The sequence below is a fragment of the Phalaenopsis equestris genome, unplaced genomic scaffold (genome assembly GCF_001263595.1).
Source record: "Phalaenopsis equestris unplaced genomic scaffold, ASM126359v1 Scaffold000544, whole genome shotgun sequence".
Classification (NCBI taxonomy): domain Eukaryota; kingdom Viridiplantae; phylum Streptophyta; class Magnoliopsida; order Asparagales; family Orchidaceae; genus Phalaenopsis; species Phalaenopsis equestris.
In genome coordinates this window covers 223919-249956 of record NW_018164984.1, presented here as the reverse complement: position 1 = coordinate 249956, position 26038 = coordinate 223919, and the positions used below count along the sequence as shown (strand labels likewise).

Sequence of the window (26038 nt, the reverse complement as noted above, 5' to 3'; positions counted from 1 at the left end):
AATTTGTTTATTTTTTTTTTTTTTTAAATTATTTATTTATTTATTTATTTTTTTTTTTGTTGCTCCCTTAAATCCACGAACGTCTAGGATTCTCCTGGTTGATAAATCATGTAACCAGGAAATCAGACGTAGCATATTGTGAGCTAGAGTTACCACTGTTAAATATTTACATGAGGAGAGTTTTATAGTATATCATTTCTGCACAGATGTGCATTTTACTTTGCGAAACTTACATTTAAAAATCACTGCTAAAGTGCCTTTTATGATTGTAGAGAGCTGTCTTGGAACCTGCGTTGGAAGGCCGTGATATGATTGGAAGGGCTATCACTGGATCAGGAAAAACTCTTGCGTTTGGCATTCCCATATTGGATAAAATTATCCGGGATCAGAATCAAAGCTGGTTAGTTTTTTTCTTCATCCTTTTTCATTGTTATGTCTGCTCCAAAGAGTTTGAGTTCTCATTGAAAGACTTAAGATCTCTGATTGATCATTCTCTAACAACTATATGTGTTTAATCCCTGTTTGTTCGTGAATCACACTCAAAGAATAAAGTGTATGACATGAGAAAGAGAGAGAGAGAGAGAACGAGAGAGCGAGAGAGAAAGAGAAAGAGAGAAAGAGAGAGAGTTGAACAGTAATATAAAATGTTGATTAGACATTTCTTGTAAAATGATCCCCAATTTATAGATGAGGGGGGGGGGGGGGGGGCAAATTGGAATAAAAAGCATTGTCTTGCTTGCTTCTGCTTTAATGGAGGTGTTATAGAATATTTTCAATATTTTACAGATATAAGCCTACCATTGACAAATATCTCTCTGTCGGCTATGTTGGGTAGAAATTTTTAGTCGACCCTAGGTCGACTTTGGGTCGGCAGGATTTGGCTCGGTCGGCTTGATTTCGTTTGCCATCTATCCCGCTCCGGTTGTTGACTTCTGATCCCTAGATGAGGAGCTTCGGTTGACAGGATGAGGTTAGACTATTGGGCAGTAGGTGAATCCCCTTAATTTGATAGGTAACTCATACCTAGATAAGAGGTCCTTCAGGTTGTTCTTGGATCTTGTCATTACCAATCTTTTGCTCTCCTTGAAGAATCTCGGAGAGCGTCCGTGAGGTGGTTGGTGATGCTGAACTTTTCTCTTGAATTAAATTTGTTGAGAGGTACGTCAATGAATTTGTTTGATTCGATTGACTTCAACCTTTGGCCTGGATGGCTTGCATCGGGTGGGTCTCTTTTTTAGTGGGGTTGCGCTTAGTCAAACATGTCCCTTGGTCTTATGTCAGTGGGTCCTTTTGATCTTCTGCCAGCTCTTTTTTTGGTTCCGCTGGCGGGCCTTCCTAGCAGTACTTCTTTGTCTCTTAGCCCATTGGATCTCCTCATGATTCGTGCTAACGTGTTTCTGATGTATATATTTTAGCTTACTGATTCTCTTACCTTTTGCAAGCGACAATTGTGATAAAAATTAGAATAATAAATGAAAAAAGTAGATTTATTTATTTCATATTTATTACTTTAATAGTTGCAGTTCGTGGATATTCGTTCCCAGATTGCTATAAATTTGGCATGATTGACACCTTCATTATTTACTTGTTCTTTCATCTTTGTGTTTTGGTAGGTCACCTTTTAGAGCTTATTCATGGCAAGCGACAGGAAACTTTTGGATCTTATGCCAAGTGAGGATATTATAAGGGCCTTTGGACTGCCCGCTCTGGGACTCAGCCTGAGGCATAGAAGAAACCAAAGAGTGAGAAGAGACCCGAGGGGAAGAAGAGGTCGGTAGAGGACGTTGGCCATAGGGAAAAAGGCGGACGAAGCAACTTGCCTGCTAGGAGTGGAGGGGGAGAACGAGCCGACGAATGAAGTAGGGTTGTCCGACTCACTTCAAGGCCTTCTACAAGGGAAATAGCAGGTGGAAGGAAGGAGTTTGGGTGGCTCAACTATTGGCACATCGACATAGCTTCCAACCGCGACTCATGACCAATCAACCGCTTCCTACGCAGGAAGTCGTTGGATTCCCTTTGCCCGAAATGCAGAACATTGCTGGTACTCCATTGTCGTCTGATGGGCAGAGTATCGTGAGCACTCCACTACCACCCGATGAAAGAAGTATGTCACTTTAGAGGTCTGAGATGGATCGACTCCTTGGTACGAGGAGACCCGAACTCTATGGCTAAGAGGAAAATTTCCCATCTTTACTGACATTATTTTTTGATGCAGAAGAGGAGGTGGAGATTGTTGACTCTCCTCTGAGTGGCGATGGCCAGGTCCTCCCCCCGGACCGGTTGAGAGAATACTGACACTAATCAGGAGCGAGGAGAACATGGTCGATCACCTGACGAGCTCTCGAGGAATCCGCGTGGAGGCGATCGATTGATGGAGGAAGTCCTCTGTGACGCTGACCCGTCGTTTGGACAAAACAAAGGACTCTTTCACTCGAGGGGCTGGGATGTAGCAAGAGGAAGAAATAAAGGAGTTGTTGGCGGAGCTGACAACCATTAGACTGAAGCATTCAAAGGAGCTGATGACTCTTTGCTTCGGTTCCAAGTCGAAGTGGATAATAGAGATATGTTTAGGTTTGGTGGAAAGGTTTTGTATTGGAAGCTGCTTTTGCTAGGACTTGTTTCGGTTGAAGCAGCAAATGAAGCTCTTGTAATATATTTTTCCGTCTAAATAAAATTCTGCTTCCATTAGTTTCTGATAATTTTATTTCTATAATTATCTCTCTCGAATATTGTGTTGATGTGATGCACTTTTTTTAAATTGTCAATGGCTTTTTGGTGCTGCACTCCTGGACTCTCTTTTGCCTCTTTCTCTCGGTTTCTTCATTTTCCCCTTATTTGCTTTCTTTGGAGTGGCTTCTAAGCATTCTCCGATGCTCTTCGGGCTGATCCCGACGGCCGAGAGGTTATCCATGTCGCTATGGGATGTGTCTTTGTTGCAAGAAACTTGCATTTTTGATGAGGATGTCCAACTCCGAGTCGTGGGACCGTCTGATCAGATGACCAATCAATTCGGGACAGATCTCGTCTTCTACCGAGAACAGTTCTAATGGGGTCTTCGACAATCATTTTGTCAAGAGTTGTGGTCAATTTTCAATCATTATGACGTGTCCCGACCCAGATCAAGCTAAATTCTATTGCTTTCATCATGAAGAATGTCATCTACTGTCGCCGAGTTGGGATCCCGTGGTCAAGGGAACTTTTCTCCTATATGTTCTCTTTCTGGGTCGAGCCAAACAACTTCGTTTTTCTTGGATCGACTGGAAAATGTCAACTAGAAAATTCACTATAATGGGCCTTGAGAATCAGATAAAGGACTCAAAGCAGCGCTTCCTCTTAGGGCCCTCTAGCGAGTGGGGGATTATGCCTTGCAAGACCGGAGGAGTGTACAAGAAAAAAGAAATACGTGCCTCCCCAAACTCGAGATGGCGCTCAATATGTTGAAGGAAAACGACTATTATTTCGCTAGTACACTAAGGGGAAGGTGGTGAATCGGGTTTACATCCGAAAAAAATTGATTTTATGATTACAACCTTGTGTGCAAAATTCGTCAGTTAAGAGGAACAACGAGAGATCGACTAGGCCGCTTGTCTTTCTCGGAGGAAGCAACGGAAGTAGGCCACCTGCCCGGAAGTTGCAAGGATGGCTACCAAACATCGATTGTCCAAGCTGGTGAAGGGGCCAGAGGTTTGAATTTTATCTATTTCATTTCCGAGACCACAATTGTAATTCAGAGAATCTCGATTGGTAAGTTGACCCTTAATGAAAGAAAACCTTCTTTGATGAATGCAAGTACTTTGAGAGAGCAATGTCGGGAGTTAGAGTAAACCCCGAGTGTTCTGATTAGAATTTTTGAGGAGGAGTCGGAAGGACCAAATACGAAGCCGACTCCTTAGTCGGTTACTACAACTTCATTGGTTTCGCGGTGATTGGGGAAGCCAATCAACCCTACCCAGTGGCTCGATCTGAAATCGAGCGAGGGTTCGAGCTCATTACTTCTTAGGAAGAGATCACCGACTCGAGCCCCTTTCCTCCCCCACCTCCCGGAAAAAGACGGAAGGGGAAAGCGTGTAAATGATGCCCCATGCAGGAGGAGGGGTTGATGGTGTTCATGAGTGAGGACTTGCGATATGCTATGCTCAACATGAGGGATTGATACTCGGACTCCCCGAGTGCCGACCTTTATGCTTCAACAATCGCGGACACCCTTCGATCCTAAAACTTCAAGAAATACCTCTGCGATTTTGATTTTTTGGACATGTGCCATGTTGTCGACGGATATCAGTTGTTGTGGTTTGAGGCTTCACACCTTCAGTCCTCGCTATATTTTGACGCTAAGAAGAGAGCTTTTAGGGTCGAGAGGAGGGTTTAAACTCATTAAGGATCGAACAAGGGCTGTTGAGGAGCTGGCGAAGTACGCTAAGCATTAGACTACTGTGGCTGAGGCTTAACTAGAGGAAGTCGGGGAGGAGTTGAGCAGCGTTTCTAGTGGTTACTTAACGTTGATGAGGAGAACAAGGCTTTGACGGAAAATATAGCTACGATGAAGACGTAAGAAAAGTTCTTAAATGGTCAGCCTATGCATCTCAGCCTTGGGACCAAACTAGCGGTCGACCAGTTTATGCGAGCGAGATTGGTGGATCTCAAATGATTGGATCTAGAGGAATTAAAAAAAACTCTTCTTTTTCTTGGTATCAGCAATAGATAATGGGGAGGAGCCGCAAGAAGAAGGTTTCACGAGCATAGGCTCGTCTTATGCTTGACTTGGCTGTTACTTTCCTGCACTTAGAAATTTTATGTTTCTCTTGCTCAATTGTAAAATTATTTAAGATTTTTATAAAGAAAAAAAATTGTTACTTGATTTTATGAAATGAAATGCAGTTTTGGGCTTCATTTTACTTCTGTCTCTCATTTTACCTTTATCATATTTGTTTTTTTATTGTGTTGAATGTTTGTGGTGGTTGATAGTTTGGTTTCTTAGGAAGGACTTATGATCGCTTTTGATGTGTTTACGGCCCGGCTCTAGTTTTATACTACATATGTCTCGTTTGTTCGGTCGGGTCGTCGTCTTGGACGGGCCACACCTATCACCAGGCGTATTAAGCTAATCTCAGCATTGCCTTCGTAGGACTAACCACCGTGACTTATTGCTGAGGTGATTTGTGGACCACTCACGGTAGATCTTGTTGCTAATGAGTAGGGAACCACCTCCAAAGTTTAACCTGTAACAATTTTTTGTATCAATTGGGTCGTGGCGAGAGGTGGGTCGATGTCTCCGCTTGATTTAATTGGCTTCGATCTTTGGTCTAGATGACTCACATCTCGCGGCCTATACTTTAGGGGGGGTTGCACCTTGTCAAACAGATCCACTGGTCTTCCGCTAATGGGTCATCTTGGTCTTCAGCCAACGGATCCTTTTGGCCTTCCACTGGTGGGCTCTCCTAGCAACACTTATTTGTCTCTCAGCCCATTGCAAAACAGATAAGGCTCCCACATTGGTGATTTTGCATTACAAAAACCCTTTATTTTTGTTAGTGATGATTCTCTGAAGTTACATAAATTTTTGTTTAGTTTAAAGGAATGTTCAAGTTTTTACAAGGAATTGTGTAGCTCATGCAGACCATCATATATGCTATTAAAAATGTGTGATTTTCAAGGGGGAATTATGACATTTTTCTGGGGTTTGATAGTTGGAGTCAGTGAACGCACTCTTATAAACCAAGGTATTAATGTGCTAGGTTGTTCACTATGTATATTGTCAACATTGAAATATTGAACTTCGGTATATTTAGAAGATGGGTTATATAAATTTGTGGCATTTGCAAACATACCACCCAATTCCTATGTATTTACATGTTTAATTTTTACATTAATAACTCCCGAATCTTTCATATCACATAAAAAATACCTCTATTTTAACTTTTAAATAGTGAAGAAATACACTTTCTTATGCATAGGTAAGGTGGCATGCATGTAAAAATTGAAGTTTAGGTATTAGATACATAAATATATAGTAATTGAGTGGTATGTATGTAAATCTTCCTATGAAGTTTACTAAGCTATACCACATCTGGATAAATGTCTAAAAATGTAAAGCACAATAGTAGATAAAATACATACAAGGAGTTTTTTAAGCAATTGTATTCAGTGATTAATTTTTGTTTAACATTTTCAATGTTTAATACTTAATTTGTTAGAATTAAATGAAAATATGACACTCAATAGGTCGCAATGGAGAAAGGTTTCATGTAGTTGACCCCACTTAGTGGGATAAAACTTCTTGTTGTTGTATTTCAATGTTTAATACTATTCCGGCGCTATATTTCTTTATGCTATTTCTCCCTTTGGTTTTACAATTGTTGCTGTTGCGATAGTTTTGAATTGATAGTTTTTTTGGGGCATATGTATTCTTTATGTATTTACACATCTAAAATCTAAACTCTTATATTTATCCTTATCAATGTGAAAACTTTTAACATCACATCAAAATTACTGTCATTATTAACTTTTTAAAAGTGAAATACATCTTTTCATATATAGGTATGGTCGTATGCATGTCAAAATTGAAGTATAGGTGCTAGATACATAAATACTTGAATTATGTGGCATGTATGTAAATTTCCCTAGTTTTTTTCAACTACATTTATAGATCTTTTTGTTTTTGTATTGAAGGAAAAAAAGTGTTCCTTCTGCTCTTGTATTGGCCCCTACACGCGAGCTAGCACGTCAAGTGCAACGAGAATTCGAAATTTCCGCTCCAAAATTGCGAAGTATTTGCATTTATGGAGGAATACCAATTATGAGCCAAGTTCGTTCTCTAGGATATGGCATGGATATTGTTGTTGGAACACCGGGGAGAATTATTGACCTTTTTGAAAGGGGCGCCTTAGATCTTTCTGAAGTCAAATTTGTTGTGCTGGATGAAGCTGATCAGATGTTAGCTGTAGGCTTTCAGGAGGATGTGGAACGCATTTTAAGTTACCTACCTAGAGAGAAACAATGCATGCTATTTTCTGCAACAATGCCTCAATGGATTCATGATCTGTCGAGGAAGTATTTGAGGGATCCCATAGTAGTAGATCTTGTTAGTCTTTATCTTCTAATTCCGCCATTTCTCTGATTTGAAAGAGGTTTATGATATTTTTCACAATTCCCAATCATTTTCATTGCTTTATCTCAGGTTGGAGACTCTGCTCAAAAGTTAGCTGAGGGTATCTCCCTCTATTCTATTTCGTCAACCTCTTTTAACAAACAAAATCTCCTTCCAACTTTGATTTCAGTAAGTTTATATATGAAGTTGGTTGTACTTTTTTGTTACTTTGAATTAACTTTCATGTCTACAAGTTATTTTACAGAAGATTGTTTTTCTTTATCCTCATCAAGAGGATTTTTGGTTCGCTTAATTATTTTTATTAAGGATGGTCGATGTTATTCTTTTACTTTCGAAAACTAGTCGTCATTTTTTATTTAGATTAATGTGTCAAAATAGTCCCTTGACTATTTAATGGGGCCATTTTAGTCCCAAAGTTTATAAAATGCCAAATCATTTCTCAGAATCTTTAAATTGGGGCTAAAATAGTTCTTCGTGAGAACTATTTCAGCACATATTAAAAGAGTCTAGGGACGAAATTGACACTTTTGTACACTCCGGGACTAGAATGACCCCCTGCAAAGAGTTAGGAGGCTATTTTGACACTTTTCCCTTTTCATTAATCTGCATGACCTGTTTGTTATTTGTTGGCCACTTCTCTTTGTAGATAAAATACATACAAGGAGTTTTTTAAGCAATTGTATTCAGCGGTTAATTTTTGTTTAGCATTTCAATGTTTAATACTTAATTAGTTAGAATTAAATGAAAATATGACACTCAATAGGTCGCAATGGAGAAAGGTTTCATGTAGTTGACCCCACTTAGTGGGATAAAACTTCTTGTTGTTGTATTTCAATGTTTAATACTATTCCGGCGCTATATTTCTTTATGCTATTTCTCCCTTTGGTTTTACAATTGTTGCTGTTGCGATAGTTTTGAATTGATAGTTTTTTTGGGGCATATGTATTCTTTATGTATTTACACATCTAAAATCTAAACTCTTATGTTTATATTTATCAATGTGAAAACTTTTAACATCACATCAAAATTCCCATCATTATTAACATTTTAAAAGTGAAATACATCTTTTCATATATAGGTATGGTCGTATGCATGTCAAAATTGAAGTATAGGTGCTAGATACATAAATACTTGAATTATGTGGCATGTATGTAAATTTCCCTAGTTTTTTTCAACTACATTTATAGATCTTTTTGTTTTTGTATTGAAGGAAAAAAAGTGTTCCTTCTGCTCTTGTATTGGCCCCTACACGCGAGCTAGCACGTCAAGTGCAACGAGAATTCGAAATTTCCGCTCCAAAATTGCGAAGTATTTGCATTTATGGAGGAATACCAATTATGAGCCAAGTTCGTTCACTAGGATATGGCATGGATATTGTTGTTGGAACACCGGGGAGAATTATTGACCTTTTTGAAAGGGGCGCCTTAGATCTTTCTGAAGTCAAATTTGTTGTGCTGGATGAAGCTGATCAGATGTTAGCTGTAGGCTTTCAGGAGGATGTGGAACGCATTTTAAGTTACCTACCTAGAGAGAAACAATGCATGCTATTTTCTGCAACAATGCCTCAATGGATTCATGATCTGTCGAGGAAGTATTTGAGGGATCCCATAGTAGTAGATCTGGTTAGTCTTTATCTTCTAATTCCGCCATTTCTCTGATTTGAAAGAGGTTTATGATATTTTTCACAATTCCCAATCATTTTCATTGCTTTATCTCAGGTTGGAGACTCTGCTCAAAAGTTAGCTGAGGGTATCTCCCTCTATTCTATTTCGTCAACCTCTTTTAACAAACAAAATCTCCTTCCAACTTTGATTTCAGTAAGTTTATATATGAAGTTGGTTGTACTTTTTTGTTACTTTGAATTAACTTTCATGTCTACAAGTTATTTTACAGAAGATTGTTTTTCTTTATCCTCATCAAGAGGATTTTTGGTTCGCTTAATTATTTTTATTAAGGATGGTCGATGTTATTCTTTTACTTTCGAAAACTAGTCGTCATTTTTTATTTAGATTAATGTGTCAAAATAGTCCCTTGACTATTTAATGGGGCCATTTTAGTCCCAAAGTTTATAAAATGCCAAATCATTTCTCAGAATCTTTAAATTGGGGCTAAAATAGTTCTTCGTGAGAACTATTTCAGCACATATTAAAAGAGTCTAGGGACGAAATTGACACTTTTGTAGACTCCGGGACTAGAATGACCCCATGCAAAGAGTTAGGCGGCTATTTAGACACTTTTCCCTTTTCATTAATCTTCATGACCTGTTTGTTATTTGTTGGCCACTTCTCTTTTTTAGGGGATCCATGCCAGTGAACATGAGACCATTATTTTTCCATTATTTAGTTTACTATATTAGCTGTATTTACTTATTCATCATCTCTAACATGTAAACTTTTGTGCTAAAGATGTATGCTCAAGGAGGTAAAAGTATAATTTTCACAAAAACAAAGAGAGATGCGGAGTCTCTCTCGAGGTCCATGGGATTTTACGGGATCCATACCAGTGAACATGAGACCATTATTTTTCCATTATTTAGTTTACTATATTAGCTGTATTTACTTATTCATCATCTCTAACATGTAAACTTTTGTGCTAAAGATGTATGCTCAAGGAGGTAAAAGTATAATTTTCACAAAAACAAAGAGAGATGCGGAGTCTCTCTCGAGGTCCATGGGAGTTATAATTGGGAGCAAAGCACTACATGGAGACATGCAGCAGTCCCAGAGGGACAAAACTCTCGCTGCTTTCCGTGATGGACGGTTCCATGCATTAGTTGCTACAGATGTCGCTGCACGTGGTCTTGATATTCCTAATGTTGATCTGGTAACAAACTTCTTCATCACATCAGCCTATCAAGCTTAAAAATTTTGGAAGATTTACATATATACCACCAAATTCCTTTGTATTTACATATCTAACGCCTAAATTTCAATTTTTACATTCATGCTACCTTACCCATGCTTTAAAAGGTGTATTTCACTTTTCAAAAATTAAAATGGTGACTTTTTTGATGTGATACAAAAGATTTGGATGGTGTTAGTGTAAAAAGTAAAGTTTATGCGTTAGATATGTAAATGCATAGGAATTGGGTCGTATGTATGTATATCCCCCTAAAATTTTCAATTAGCCTGCCAATAGATTCTAATTTTTGATTGATTACAGGTTATTCATTATGAAATTCCAAATACTTCTGAGATTTTTCTTCATAGATCCGGCAGAACTGGCCGAGCTGGTAATAAGGGGACTACAGTGCTTATGTTCACTGAAGGTCAGCGACGCACAGTTAGAAGCATTGAGCATGATTTAGGATGCAAGTTCGATGAGGTATGCACTTTAATATTTTGATTTTGTTAGCTCTGCAAATCAATTTACTAGAGCTATTTTTTTATTGGAAGATTTACATACATGCCACTCATTACCATTTATTTAAATATCTAAAGCCTAAACTTCATTTTTTACATATATGCCACCTTAGGTATACAAGAAAAGGTGTATTTCACTTTTTGAAAGCTAAAGTAGTGGTATTTTTCATGTGATATAAAATATTTGGGTGGTATAAATGTAAAAAGCAAAGTTAGGTGTTAGTTATGTAAATACATAGGAATTGTGTGGTATGTATGTATGTAAATGCCCCATTTTTCTTTCACGGCATGACAAAGTCATTATTTTTAGATTGAACCGCTTGATCTTGCCTAGTTCTACTGTTAACCAATCTTATGATGTTCAATCAAATTTGTTAAGCTTTATAACTCCTTTATACTATCTATCAAGTATCAATTAGAGCTCTGGTATTCTATTGTTTACACGTTCATTTAGCAAAACTATTATTCCAAGTCCAACCAAGCTGAACCCATCATGACAAGGTAGTACCAATGATTTTTTTCAGGGCATTTACATACGTACCACCCAATTCCTATGTATTTACATATCTAAAACCTAAACTTTTCTTTTGCACATTTATACCACCTAAATCTTTAACATCACTATTTTAACTTTTACAAAGTGAAATACATATTTTCATGCATAGGTCATTTATGTATAAAATTAAGTTTAGGTGTTAGATATGTACATACAAAAGAATTGAGTGTTTTACCGTTTGTAAATTTTCATTTTTTTAATTTAATTTATCCAAATGTCAAAAGTATGGTTGTAAAAAAAACCCGTTCTTTGCAGATAGCTCGTGTTTGGCTTGCTAGGTAGCTTGTCCTTGATTCGTTCGTCAAGCAAACAGGCCAAACACAGATAATTTTTTTGAACTCAATTCATAAACAATCTAAAAATGAATAAACTTTTGTCGATCTTGTTTGGCTTGTTTTGGGTCGATTTAATCCAATAATAAGTAAATTATATGTGAAAGTTAAAATAGTGGTATATTTGATATGATATTAAAGATTTGGTTTGCATAAATGTAAAAAATAAAATTTGGGTCTTAGATATGTAAATACATAAGAATTGGTTATTAATGTATGCAAATGCCCCTAGATTTTCCCCCACCTTCTCTGACCCGTGTGGTTCAAAAACATTTAGGTGTTAGATACCTAAATATAGAAGAATTGGGTGGTATGCATGCAAATCCCCGAGAATTTTCCCCCACATACTATCAATCAAGAATAAAAGAAATCAGACAGAATAAAGAGTTTCCTTCTTCGCAATACTGCAAAGAAAAAAAATATTATATTTGCACGAATTCTTTCCTTTTAGCTGAATATTTAGATTATGAATATGTATTAATTAAGTTACTTAATTTAGATTATATTGAATATTATGTACCTAAAATAGATTGTACAAACTACTATTTATTGGAATGAAAGCAAAGGAAAAGACATTCAACCTATTCACTCAAAATATTGTCATGGTATCAGAGCCTGAATCCTTGAAATTTTAGCTTTTGTTATCTTTGGCCGGCATCTTCGATTGCTTCCTCACCGGAGCGCTCATTCTTGTCTTTGAGTTCTGCGGCGTCTTCGTCCACTTTGTTTGAGTTCTGCCGCTGCTTCAAGCCGATCGAATCCCCTCTATCGGACCTCTTCGATTGGACCTCTGGTGCTCAGTTTTACGACATCTTCTCTGGTGAGGCATCTTCGTCCGACATCTTCTTCGTCCGGCATCTTCGAACATCTGTTTCAAGCCGATCAACTCCAATTACAAGAAAAGCAAGAAATCCGTCGCTCGTTCGCTCTGATCTGCCGCGATCTCCCTTCGTTCGCTCCTGCTGCGATCTGCTGCGATCCGCTCGTTCCATCCGCGCGTTCCTGCCGCCGCGATCTGCCGTGATCCGTAGCTCGTTCCTGCTGTGCCGCGATCTGCGTTCGCTCCTGCCGTGCCGCGATCCGCTTGCTCGTTCGCTCCTGCCGTGCCGCAATCTGCCGTGATCCGCTCGCTCGTTCTCTCCAATCTGATGATCCACTCCGTTCGATCGTCACGATCACAACTGATTCAAACTTCGCAGCGCTCTTCGATTTTCGATCTTCGATTCTAGGCTTTCGATTTGAATTTTATTTATCTTGGATATTTCGATCGAGATTAATATATTTAAAATGTTTTCTGAAAACTTAGCTATCAAATTTACAAAAAAAAAAAATTATGCCGCATAGGAATTTCAGCTTAGAATGTTCTTAAAAGGGAAGGAGCTTTGGGGCCATATTGATGGATCTTTCCCAGCTCCTACTGAGACAAAAGATCTTGGTCAATGAGAAACAAATGATGCTCAAATTGTTTTCTGGATTTTGAGATCTATTGAGGCTCATATGGTGAACAATTTACGATCCTTTGGCACAGCTAAAGAAATGTGCGAATACTTGAAGCGCGTTTATAATTAAGATAATTCTGCGAAACGCTTTCAATTGGAACTTGACATAAGTAATTATAGTCAGGGTAATCTTTCAATCGAACAATATTATTCTGGTTTTTTAAATTTATGGAGCGAATATACTGGTATTATCTATGCTAAAGTGTCAAAGGAGAACTTAGCTAGTCTTCAAGCCATTCATGAAGAAAGTCGTCGTGATCAGTTTTTAATGAAACTGAGACCTGAATTTGAAATTGCTCGAACTTGGTTGCTGAACAGAGATCCGGTTCCGTGTTTGGATGTTCGTTTTGGGCAATTACTGCGCGAAGAACAAAGATTGGCTACACAAGCTACTATCAGTACAACAGGTGGATCATCAGAAATAATTAATGTGGCATATGTTGCTAAGACCAAAGGGAAGGGGCCAGTACAGTGCTACAACTGCAAGAAATTTGGTCATATTGCACGAAATTGTGAAAATAAGGTATGTAATTATTGCAAGCAAAAGGGACATACTCTTACGAAGTTCCCAACACGACCCCAAAATCGCAAACCACAAGCACTTCATGCCACGGTATCCGACAATCCTACCTCGACTTCTACTGTTGCTGACAATAATGAATCAACTATCACACCCTATATGGTTCAACAGATGATTCTCGCTGCATTTTCTGCTCTCATCCTTCAAGATGAAGGTAAAACTATTTCTTCAGTTACTTCTCCCCGGTTTGTAAATTCAGACGCCACAAATCATATGACTAGCACTATCGAGCTATTGCATAACCAACGACAGTACACTGGTACTCAACATATTCAGGTTGCTGATGGAAATAATATTCTAATTACGACAGTTGGTGATATTAACTCTTCCTTCAAACATGTTTTGGTTTCTCCTAAATTATCTACTAACTTACTCTCTGTTGGTCAAATTGTGGATAACTGTGAAGTACATTTTTCTCGTGATGGTTGTATTGTGCAGGATCATGTGTCGGGAAAGGTGATAGCGAAGGGGCTTAAAGTGGGCAGACTGTTTTCATTACAATTTATTGTTCCTCAGAATATTTCATTAGCATCTTCAGTTGTTGAAAATAAGACAGACATCTGACATAAAAGACTAGGTCATCCAAATGATATGATGTTGAAGCATTTACATAAAAGTGGCGTTTTTTGTTCTACCGATAAGAATTTAGTAGTTGATTGTTCTGTTTGTAAACTTGGAAAAAACAAGACATTACCTTTTTCTATTTCAGGCAGTCGTGCCAATAAATGTTTTGACATTATTCATAGTGATGTTTGGGGAAGTACATCAGTTATTTTACATGCTCAATATAAATATTTTGTGACATTTATTGATGATTACAGTCGATTTACTTGGATCTATTTTTTGGGTGCCAAAACAGAAGTAGTTACTGTATTCCAAATATTTTTAGCATATGTTGAAACTCAGTTCTCCGCTCGCATTAAAACCTTACGATCTGACAATGACGGTGAATACATGTCTCATGAGTTTCAAGCAGTTCTCCAGAACAAAGGTATTGTTTCACAACGTTCATGTTCCTATACACCGCAGCAAAATGGGGTTGCTGAACGAAAAAATCGATATCTATTGGATACCGTGCACACATTACTGATAGAATTTTCTGTTCCAGCTAAATTTTGGACTGAAGCTTTATCAACTACAATTTATCCATTGCCTACCATCTCAACAATTGAAGTTCGAGTCTCCCTACTATCGAGTTTTTGATAAACACCCTAATTATCATACGCTACATACTTTCGGATGTGTTTGTTTTGTTCATATACCTGCTCACGAAAGTCATAAATTGGCAGCTCAGTCAGTCCGATGTGCCTTTATGGGGTACAATACTAATCATAAATGTTGTGTGTTATGATTCGATTAATAGTCGATAACATATTTCTCGAAATGTGATTTTCTTTGAACATGAATATTACTTTCAGCATGTGTCCACATCAGATACAGTTATACTTCCACAATTTGATAATTCTTCTGCTGATAAACGGTTTAAGCCAGACATTGTCTACACACGACGCCTGCCCCCTTCACCTTCAATCCTCCCCGACCCTGATCCAGAAATTGCTCCAATAAGTATTCGACGATCAACCTGACGTATCCGTCCTCCAGATAGATATGGGTATTCTGCAATTTTAACTAATGCTACTGTTCCTATTTTACTTTCAAGTTGCTAAACAGACTTGTTGGGTCAAAGCCATGAAAGAGGAACTTCAGGCACTTCAAAACAATCACACTTGGGATATTGTTTCATGTCCTACAGGTGTTAAACCCATTGGTTATAAATGAGTTTATTCTCTTAAATTCCGATCTGATGGCTCTCTTGACAGATATAAGGCAAAATTTGTAGCTCTTGGCAATCGACAGGAATACGAGATTGATTATGACGAAATATTTGCACCTGTGGCTAAGATGACAACTATCCGACTGATGTTATCTATTGCTGCATCTAAATGCTGATTCTTAAAGTAGATGGATGTTAAGAATGCATTATTACATGAGGATCTCAAAGAAGACGTCTATATGACTCCTCTAGGCTTATTTTCTACATCTTCACATGATGTTTGTAAGCTCAAACGGTCCCTATACGGTTTGAAACAGTCTCCACGGGCCTGGTTTGAAAAGTTTCGCAATACCCTTCTTAGCTTCTCTTTTATTCAAAGTCAGTATGTTTCATCATTATTTCTTTACAAGACTGACAAGAGAATTGTTTTGTTATTAGTATATGTTGATGATATTGTCATCACCGGATCTGATAATCAATTGATGTCTCAGCTACAGAAACGTCTTTAGGGTTCTTTTCATATGAAAGCTTTAGGGTCATTAACTTATTTCTTAGGACTCGAGGTTCACTCTTCTGCCACTGGTATTTTTCTTCATCAGCATAACTATACGAAGGGACTCATTGTTTTGGCTGGTCTTCAAGATGGTCGCTCTACTGATACCCCTTTGGAGGTAAATGTCAAATATCAACAGAAGGATGGTGACTTTCTATCTGATCCATCTTTATATAGACAACTGGTTAGCAGTTTCAATTATCTGACTATTACGCGTCCTGATATTTCATTTGCTGTGCAACAAGTTAGTCAATTTATGCAAGCCGCTACACATCTTCATTTAGCTGCAGTTCGACGTATTATTCGATATTTGAAAGGTACTTCTCATCGTGGTTTGTTCTTTTCTGCAAAGTCTCCTATCACCTTAACAACCTATAGTGATGCATTGAGCTGGTTGTTCTGATACACACCGATCTATTACTGGATGGTGCATGTTTTTCAGCAATTCTTTAACCTCTTGGAAGAGCAAGAAACAAGATCGAGTGTCTAAGTCATCTACTGAATCAGAATATCGTGCTATGTCCTCTGCTTGTTCCGAGATCATTTGGCTTCGGGGTGTGCTGGCTGAGTTTGGTTTTCCTCAGCCTCAGCTTGAGTACTTCTCTTCATGCAGATAATACTAGTGCTATCCAGATTGCTGCTAATCCCGTCTTTCATGAACGTACGAAACACATTGAAGCGGACTGTCATTTCATTCGAGAAGCCTATGAGAAGGGTGTTATATCTCTTCCTCATATCACTTCTGATCTTCAAACGGCTGATATATTTACTAAAGCTCTTTCTCGACAGCGTTATCAGTTTCTTGTCAGCAAATTGATGCTTCTTGACCAGCCAGCATCAATTTGAAGGGGGCTATCAATCAGGAATAAAAGAAATCAGACAGTATAAAGAGTTTTCTTCTTCGCAATATTGCAAAGAAGGAAATATTATATTTGCACGGATTCTTTCCTTTTAGCTGAATATTTAGATTATGAATATGTATTAATTAATTTACTTAATTTAGATTATACTTAATATTATGTACCTAAAATAGATTGTACAAACTACAATTTATTGGAATGAAAGCAAAGGAAAAGACATTCAACCTATTCGCTCAAAATATTGTCACCAGCCTTTCCGGTAGGTTTTAAAAACATTTAGTTGTTTGATATGTAAATACATAAGAATTGGGTGGGTATGCATGTAAATGCCCCTTGCCTCTAGAATTTTATCCCACCATCCCTACCCAAGGGTTTTCAAAATATTTTGGTGTTAGATACGTAAATACGTAAGAATTGGGTGGTATGTTGCCTTGCCCATGTGTGTCTTTTACATTTTAGTCCCACATTGGGAAGTTAAAATTTTATGAATGCTCTTTAAATGTAAAAACGAAGCGTAATTATTTGAAAATTTTCAGCCCCATGCGGCTGGGAATGTAGGAGACGGGCATTTTTCCTTCCTTTGGAAGGTATATATATATATATATCTTTTTGGAATTTATCTTTTTGGAATTTAATTATGTAATTATGTTACTTTGATTTATTAAATTTTAATGAATTATTATTTCAAGCTGAACATGAGCTGAAATGTATAAATGAATTCGAATTTTTGTGAATACAAGCATGTTATTTACGAATAATTTTGAAGACCAGCCTATTTCGAGTAAAAAAATATCAAACGAGTAAAAAATGAGCAAATATTAGACTGACTCTAGCTCGGCTTGTTTAAACCCCTATTCAAGAGATTTATATTTTACAACACCTCAGAGATAGAGACGGATTTTTGTAGAGCTAATTTGATTTGCTTCAAGCATTATGCTTGTTAGAGGGAGAAAGCAGTCTCTAATGCTGTCACTGTTTCTTGCCAATCAATTTCTGACTGCGTATATGCTGGAAGCAATTTGAGGAGTTCTAGAATGGCACAATTTTCTTCTTGGCGGGGGTGTCTTTGATTGATGGAGGCTACCCATTGAAAATTTGCCGAGGAAAATACTAGTTTTGTGTGTGTGTGAAGTTTGTAAACAAATGGAAATATTAGCCGCTGGCCGCATGCAGTTTTGCTTTTTTCTTCAGCAAACCGGCCTCCTCTAACTGGCGGTCTGTTGTCCCTCTCAGTGGTGGCCGGCCCTGGAATATTTCAGCTTCTCTCTCTAGTGCAAATTTCAGCCGGGCTTTCTTCTGGTGGAAATCCCAATCAGGAATTCTTGCTGCTATTGACAATTTTTTCCTCTTTCCTGCGGTTTGTTCCGCCAGATCTCAGATCTTCTGGTCCATGGAAATTTCCAAGGTTCTGCCACTGATTCTTTCTGTTCTCCTCCCGCCGCCAACCCTTCCTACAGAAATCTTTCTATGTCTCGGCAACCCAACATCAACTTCGGCTCGGTCGGAATCATGAAGGACTCCACCATCGAGTCTCCTCTTGATGGTGTGCTTGAGTTCACCAGAGGATCGACGTTGACCTCACTCCCCCCGCATACTAGAGGATCGGAAAATCACATGACTTTTCCAATCACCACTCATAAACTTAACGGTTCTAATTTTCTCTAATGGTCCCACGTTGTGCCCTTATTCTTTAAGAGGCATGAGAAATTTGGTTATCTCACATGTATGATTCCTGAAGTTTCGAAAACTGACCTGACGTATGGAGCGTGGGAAGTGGAGAATTTCATGATCATGTTGTGGCTAATTAACTCCATGGAGACTATAATTGATTTTACATATATGTTTTTTCCTTCTACCAGTGCCTTGTGGACTGCAGTTTGGGATACTTACTCGGATGTAGAGAACGCTGACCAACTTCATGAGGTTTTTAAGAAGATTCGCGAGGCAAAATTGGGTTCAAGGACCGTGACCCACTACTACAATGATTTGATGGCCTTATGGATGGAATGTGATCTATATTAGACTATACGTGGGACTCTCCAGCAGACTTTTCTCTCTTTCATAAAATTATAGAAATGGTCACATGTTCCAATTTCTGGCGGGCCGACCTTGATGAAATTTTGGGTTGTATTCTTGGTCGGGATCTTCTGCCTTCCGCTCGCGCTGCATTCACAGAGATTTGATGTGAAGAGGGTCGGAGGCTTGTTATGCTCGACGCTTTCACTTCAGTCGAATCATCTGCCTTGGTCATTAATAGTATTCAACACATGTCCATGACATCTTGAGCCATTGGCTTCGGTTGCGACTACTGTCACAAACCCAACCATACTCGTGATAATTGTCGGAAACTCCATGGTAAGCTGTCATATAAACTTTTAGTCAAATCCTCCTCGGCCAAGGATCTCACTACAACATCAGAATCTGTTACGCGACAACCAACTCCCGCTCAGAAAACTCCGGAATCACTAAACTCTCTTAAGAGTTAAATATAGCAATTAATCAAGCTTCTTGGATCTATTCAACTCTCTTTCGGCCCATCTACGTCCCACATCGATCAAGGTACCATTCTTATGATGCTCACCTATTTTGTCTCTCCTAGTCCATGGATCATTGATTCAGGTATCACAGACTACATGATTAGATGTTCTCAAGCTTTTTGGACGTTATCCATGCTTCGGGAAAGATACAGTTAAAATTATTGATGACACTTGTAGTTTCATTGCTGGTAAATGGTCAATTGTATTAATAATCAGTCTAACTTCGGGATCTATGTTACATATACCTCTGTTGAAGTGTAATATTTTTATCTATCAGTAATTTGACACATGAAATTGATTGCGTTCATTTTTCTCTTGATGTTTGTGTCTTTCAGGATCATCATTCAGGGAGGGTGATTGGAACTGCTAAGAGGGTAGTCAGGCTCTACTTCCAAGAGAAAGGCATGGAGAACGAGGACATGTCTTCCAATATTTGCAGTTTTTCTAGATTCAGTGAATGTTCTATTATGATATATTGTCATTTGGGTCATCCTAAATTTCAATATTTAATACAATTGTATCTGTCGATGTTTATTAATAAAAATCTTGCTAGCTTCAAATATGAGATTTATCAGTTAGCTAAAAAACATCGTGTTCTATATCCACCCCACTTCTACATGCCTTTCGCTTCCTTTTCACTTATTCATAGTGACTTGTGGGGACCCTCTCACCCACTCAACTACACTAATAAACTGTAATTCCTCACCTTTATTGATGACCATGCTCGAATGGCGTGAGTCTATATCGTAAAAGATAAATCTGAAGCTGTTGTCACCTTAAAAAATTTTCACTCCATCATGACACAATTCAAAACGTCAACTTAAGTCTTTCGAACTGACATTGATCATGAATTTTTTAACTCTATATTTAGGTGAATTCTTGGTGAGTAAAGACATCCTCCATCATAGCTTATGTACGACGCTTTTCAACAAAATGGGGTATTCAAGAGAAAAAACTGATACTTTCTTGAGGCGGCTCATTCCATTATGTTTCAATCTGTCCCAAAAAAGCTTATGAATGATGTCATTTTTACTTCCATTTATCTCATCAATAGAGTCCCTACAAAAATTCATAAATTTGGAACTTTATTAGTCTTCTTGATGTCATGTTTCACTACCAATTTTTTCTTCACCACCGTTGATCCCAAAAGTTTTTGGTGCACATCCTTTGTTCAAAACGCTGCACCTACTCGTAGTAAACTTGATCCCATATGAATAAAATTTCTTCCTCAGATATTCTACATCTCAAAAGGGTTGCCAGTTTCTTAATCCTATCACAAATAAATTCTATGTGAGTGTCGACGTCTTCTTTTTTGTAAGTGTCCTCTACTTTCCCATCACTGCCTCAAGTGAGGGGAAATTATATTTCTTGGACATTGTTCATTATCCGACTTCTGGGGATATTTCTCCAATCACTATATCCAAGGAGCCCTCTGTCCTTCTGGATCCTCCAACTGCTAGACAACCAGAACCTCCTTCCATCCTCCCTGTCTATAATCAGCACACTTGTCCCAATGTTCCTTCCTACTTTGGAGCCCACTACCTCTTTATAGGACCTGGAATCCACTCTAGGCAACATCCTCAGCACTAACCATGCTACGGATGAGGAGGTGAGTACTCCTAGTGAGATATGTGATTAAGCAAACTCACTTTATTCCATGAAAAATATCTCTCTTTCCACAGTGTATCGCCGACCTGAAAAGAATTTGCTACTACCCTGATGGATCTTCACCTCTCATCCATTATCGAGTTAGCATTAGCATACCCCTTCTGGAGAGCTGCAGTTATGGATGAGATGAATGCTATTCAGCAAAATCATACGTGGGATATTGTGGATCTTCTTTTGAGTAAGAAAGTTGTGGGGTGTCGCTGAATTTACTATCTCTTGCTGTAAATTTGAATTAACCCTTTCTTCAGCTTGAAGTTAAGAATGCTTTTTTAAATGAGGATCTCACAGAGTAGGTGTATATGTCCCTCCCTCTAGACTTTGACTTCAGTTCTTAACGAGGACAAGTGTGCCGACTGCGAAAGTCGCTCTACGGACTGAAGCAATCCCCAAGGGTCTGGTTCAACAAATTCACAAAGGTAGTAGTGGGTCATGGATTTTCTCAGGCCTAATCAGATCATACTCTATTTTTTTGGCATTTATCCAGTGGCCAAATTGCTATTCTTATAGTCTTTGTCGACGATATTGTACTCACAGGTGATGATCTACCAGCATTGAAGCCTCTAAAAGAAATTCTTGCTATTTAATTTTAAATGAAGGAGTAGGGGTTGCTCCGGTACTTCTTAGGCATAAAATCTGCTCGATCATTTTGGGGCATTTGCCTGTCTCAACGCATGTATATGTTTAATCCATTTATAGAGAATAACCTTCTTCTTTGCAAACCAGTGATGATCCCAATGAGAAGTTAGTTGATGTTCCCAATGCGGTTCCGGTGAACAAGACTCACTACCAACGCCTTTTTGGGAAAACTTATTTAACTCTCTCATGCTCTCCCGGACATTTGCCACTGTAGATATTGTGAGTCAATTCATGCAAGATCTTTTACTACATAAAAGACACACCTGACAAAGTTTTGTGTTTCTTGCGGAACACCTCTCGTTCTATTGTTGTTTATACGGAAGCGTATTGAGTCGGGTATGTCCATAATCAACGATCTACCTCGGGATATTTTGCTCATTCGTGTGTGGAAATTTTGTCACATGAAAAAGCAAAAACAGTCAGTTGTGGCTCGCAGCAGTGTTGAGCCGAGTTTTGCTCAATGTCGTCGGGTATCTGTGAAGCTTCCTGATTACGTGTAATGCTCTGTGAATTACGTATGCTAGTCTTAGCTTCTAGGAAACCTAACCGGACCGACCGGTTCGATCATGAACTGGTGGCTGGTTTGGTCTGGAATATCTAAAAGACAGTTTTTGTCTCTGAACTGTTGTGAACCGGTTGGATCGTTGGTTAAACCCGCAAATCAGAGAACCGGTTTAACTTTAAAAAAAATGTAAATATTTTAAATTTTTTTTTCTTGGTTATAGTTCCCATGCGCTGCTCTACAATTAAAATTAGGCAAAAGCATTATCCTGGATTCTAAAATGTGCCATATTCCAAAAAAAGGTTAAATATGCAATAGGCGTTTCATATATATATATATATATATATATATATATTAAAGAGAGAGAGAGAGAAAGAGGGAGAGTTATTATTATTATTTTTTGGGAAAAGAATGAGTTGCCTTATGGAGATGTAATTTTTTTGTGAATAAAGGCACTCAATAGCATTTATTTTATTTTATTTTATATTTATATTTATATTATTATATTATTATTGTATTATTTAGATTTTTTTGATTAATTATTATATTTATTAATTATTACGTCATCCGGTTTTATCCGGTCAAACCAATGAATGTTGAACTTCTCATTCTTTCGGTTTGATGACCATTCCGGTTTTCAAAATCTTGGTCAGTCTCTGCTTTTCTCCAGCTGTTTAGTGATAATAAAGTCGTCATTAGCATAGCCCCATAATCTAGTCCAGCATGATCGCATCAAACATATAGAGATTGACAGGCGCTTCATTAAGGAAAGACTTTATTTAGGGGAGATTTTTATTCCATTTCTCCCATCCAATGGTTAATTAGCAAATATCCTAACCAATATTCTTCTTCGGCCATTTTTTTACGATTTCAAATTTAAATTGAACATGATGGACATCTATGCTTCAACTGGAGGGAGAATAGTAAAATTATTAGCCTAATTATTCGACTAATTACTTCTGCAGTTATTATTTGCTTTTATTTGCTTTATTTTTCGTTTTCACTTTTATGTATTTCGTTCATTGTTGGTCTATTTCTGAATTTATGTTTTTCCTTTAATTTGGGTCTTGTAATATATATTTATAACCTTTTTCTATCAATAAAAGTATCCTGCTTTATTCTAAAAGTTAACAGTAAATACATGACAGAGGGAACAAATATGAGACTGAAGAAATAAATAATAAATTAAAAATCAAATCATTTTTGGATGGGTTGACCAATCCACGCCCATGAGATCCTCTGGGATATGAACTCCCCTTTTTATTCATTTGTGAAGAGCTTCCCTGCTTTAGAATGCCGCTTTGCTTGTCTGGGAGAGTATCCTCTCTTGGGAATATTGTCAGTCTTCTTCAACCCACTTTGTGCCTTCTTGTTCTTCATATCCATAATATAATTCTCCTTGTATTGGTTTTCTAGTTCAGTATTAAGAACAAATTTGTGTTCCTCGTCATCGCCTAGCAATATAGGCTCAAACAACTTCAATTTCTATAATTTTAGCACACAATTACTATGCATTTACATATCTCACACCCAAACTTTCGTATTTACACACATAGCACTCAAATTCTTAGTATCACATAAAACATAGCACTATTATCCCTTCTTAAAAGTGAATTACACACAGACAAATCTACAGCTAAATTTTCAATTTTTACATATATGCCACCTTATGCATGAAAATGTGCATTTCACTTTTTAAAAATTAAAATACATTTCACTTTTTAAAAATTAAAAAAAATTAAAATAATGCTTTTTATTTTTCATGTGATGTGAAAGATTTAGTCAGCATTAATCAAAAAAGTAAAATTGAGGTGTTATATATGCAATAAATACATAGGAATTGGGTAGTATATATATGTAATGCCCCTAATTTTTTATCAGTTCACAGTTATTCTGCTGCATGCCAAATTTCATTTGATACAATTGACAATCACCTACTCTGGTGTTTGTATTTAAGTTTTATCCCCCAAAAAAAGTTAACATGATTACCTTCCAATTTTCTTGGATTTATTTTGTCCTTTTAAGCTTTTGCTCATTTTTACATACATCCTACCTAATGAATGAAAAGGTGTATTTTATTTTTTTAGAAGTTAAAACGCTGCTATTTTTTGTGTGGTGTGTAAGATTTGGTTGGTATAAATGTAGAAAGCAAACTCTAGGTGTTAGATGTGTAAATACATATGAATTGGATGGTATGTATGTAAATGTCTTGCCCCGCTTCCCCCCTCATACATTATGTAAATACATGAAAGCTTAGGTGGTAGATATGTAAATACATAAGACTTGTGTGCTAGGCAAGTAAATTTCCCCTTTTTTTTTAGAACGAGCTATACTTCTATTACTGATATCCATTATAATTGGCAGCTGCGAGGCCTCACTGGTGAAGGTGGAAGAAAACCCTCTGGCAAATATAATGATAGTTCTGCAGAGGAAAATCTTTGGCTTTCCGATGTTAATGATTCGGATGATAGCACTCAATATCTTAATTACAGGAGATCCCCAAGGTCTAATAACACTTACAGAAACTCTAAAGGTAACTTCAGAAACCATTCTCATGACTCTGATAATTCACATTATGGAAATAATGGCAGATTTGTAAAGTTCAACTCTCATAAAAAATTACAAGATAACACCAGAAATGAATCTCGTGGCTCTGATAATAATGCCAGGCATGGAAATAATGGGAGATCTAAAAGCGACAATTTTTATGGAAATTCTCCCTTCAGAAGCCTGAAAACTTCTAGAAATAAGGATCAGGATAGATCAGGCAGTGCTAATGATAGTTTTGATTCGTTGTTTGATTTGTTTTAGGCAAATTTACATGCATACCATATAATTCTTTATGTATTTACATATCTAACGCCTACATTTTTTATATTTACATTCACATTTACATAACTTTGGTATCGGAAACCCATGCATGAAAACTGAAAAGTGATATTTTGATGCGATATTAAAGATTTGAGTGTCATGCATGTAAATATGAAAAAGTTTAGGTGTTAGATATGTAAATTCTTAAGAATTGTGCGATATGTATGTAAATGCCCGGTTTTTTTCCTTTTTTTCTTTAATTTCTGGTTTCTGGAATTGAAATATTGCACACGAATAGCTCAGATTTAGGAAGGTTTAGGATCACATTTTTGCACAATTGAATCGTGGGAGAATCGATATGTAATTTAAAATTGTCTTAATTCCAGGAATTATTTTCGGATGTTTGTATTATTTATGATCTGTGATAATCTGTTAAATTGTAAATTTAGCATTTCGTGTAATGTTCTGTGGGAGAATTGATATGTAATTTAAAATTGTCTTAATTCCAGGAAATATTTTCGGATGTTTGTATTATTTATGACTGATAATTTGTTAAATTGTAAATTTAGCATTTCGTGTAATGTTCTGCTACCTATATTCTTACATTATCTAACATTTTTTGATTTGGCAGTATTTTTGGGGCATTTACATGCATACCACACAATTCTTATATATTTGCATATCTAACAAGTAAACTCAGTATTTTTGGGGATTTACATGCATACCACACAATTCCTATATATTTGCATATCTAACAACTAAACTTTTATATTTACATACATAACAACAAATCTTTGACATCACAATGGCATATCTAACAACTAAACTTTTATATTTACATACATAACAACAAATCTTAAAAAATATCATTGACATCACAATGATACCACTGTCCATATCTTCTAAAAGGTGAAATGCAATTTTGCATGCTGCCAATGTGGTATACATGTAAATATCAAATTTTGGTGTCAGATATGTAAGTGAAATTCTCTTTATTTTTTGATCAATCAATATGGAACGAGTAGTCTTTGATTTTAAGAAGAATTGTTGCATGGTCCTAAAAAATTAATTTTATTTATTTATTTATTTTTTTCATTTATTTAAATAATATTTGTTCGTCAATTTGAGGATTTTAGGTTGATTCGCTTTTTATTGTTTATTTTTAAAGTAATTTTGATTATTTTGGATTATTTTAGAGCTCATTTCAATTTTCATTTCATTAAAATAGCAGGATTATTGCTATTTTGAACTGCATATGTT

The 26038-nt window shown here is 37.0% G+C and overlaps 1 protein-coding gene across 1 annotated transcript in view; it reads left to right on the top strand.

Annotated features, from left to right (window-relative positions):
* Positions 1 to 24944, top strand: part of LOC110029051 (DEAD-box ATP-dependent RNA helicase 53-like) — a 25848-nt gene extending 904 nt beyond the window's left edge. Inside the window, exons 2-8 of the mRNA XM_020731161.1 lie at positions 273 to 400; positions 6670 to 7081; positions 7178 to 7276; positions 9514 to 9581; positions 9775 to 9931; positions 10271 to 10432; positions 24332 to 24944. Of these exons, the coding sequence (XP_020586820.1) occupies positions 273 to 400; positions 6670 to 7081; positions 7178 to 7276; positions 9514 to 9581; positions 9775 to 9931; positions 10271 to 10432; positions 24332 to 24778 (1473 nt within the window). The 3' untranslated portion in view covers positions 24779 to 24944. The remainder of the gene's footprint in view (positions 1 to 272; positions 401 to 6669; positions 7082 to 7177; positions 7277 to 9513; positions 9582 to 9774; positions 9932 to 10270; positions 10433 to 24331) is intronic.
* The last annotated feature ends 1094 nt before the right edge of the window (positions 24945 to 26038 follow it).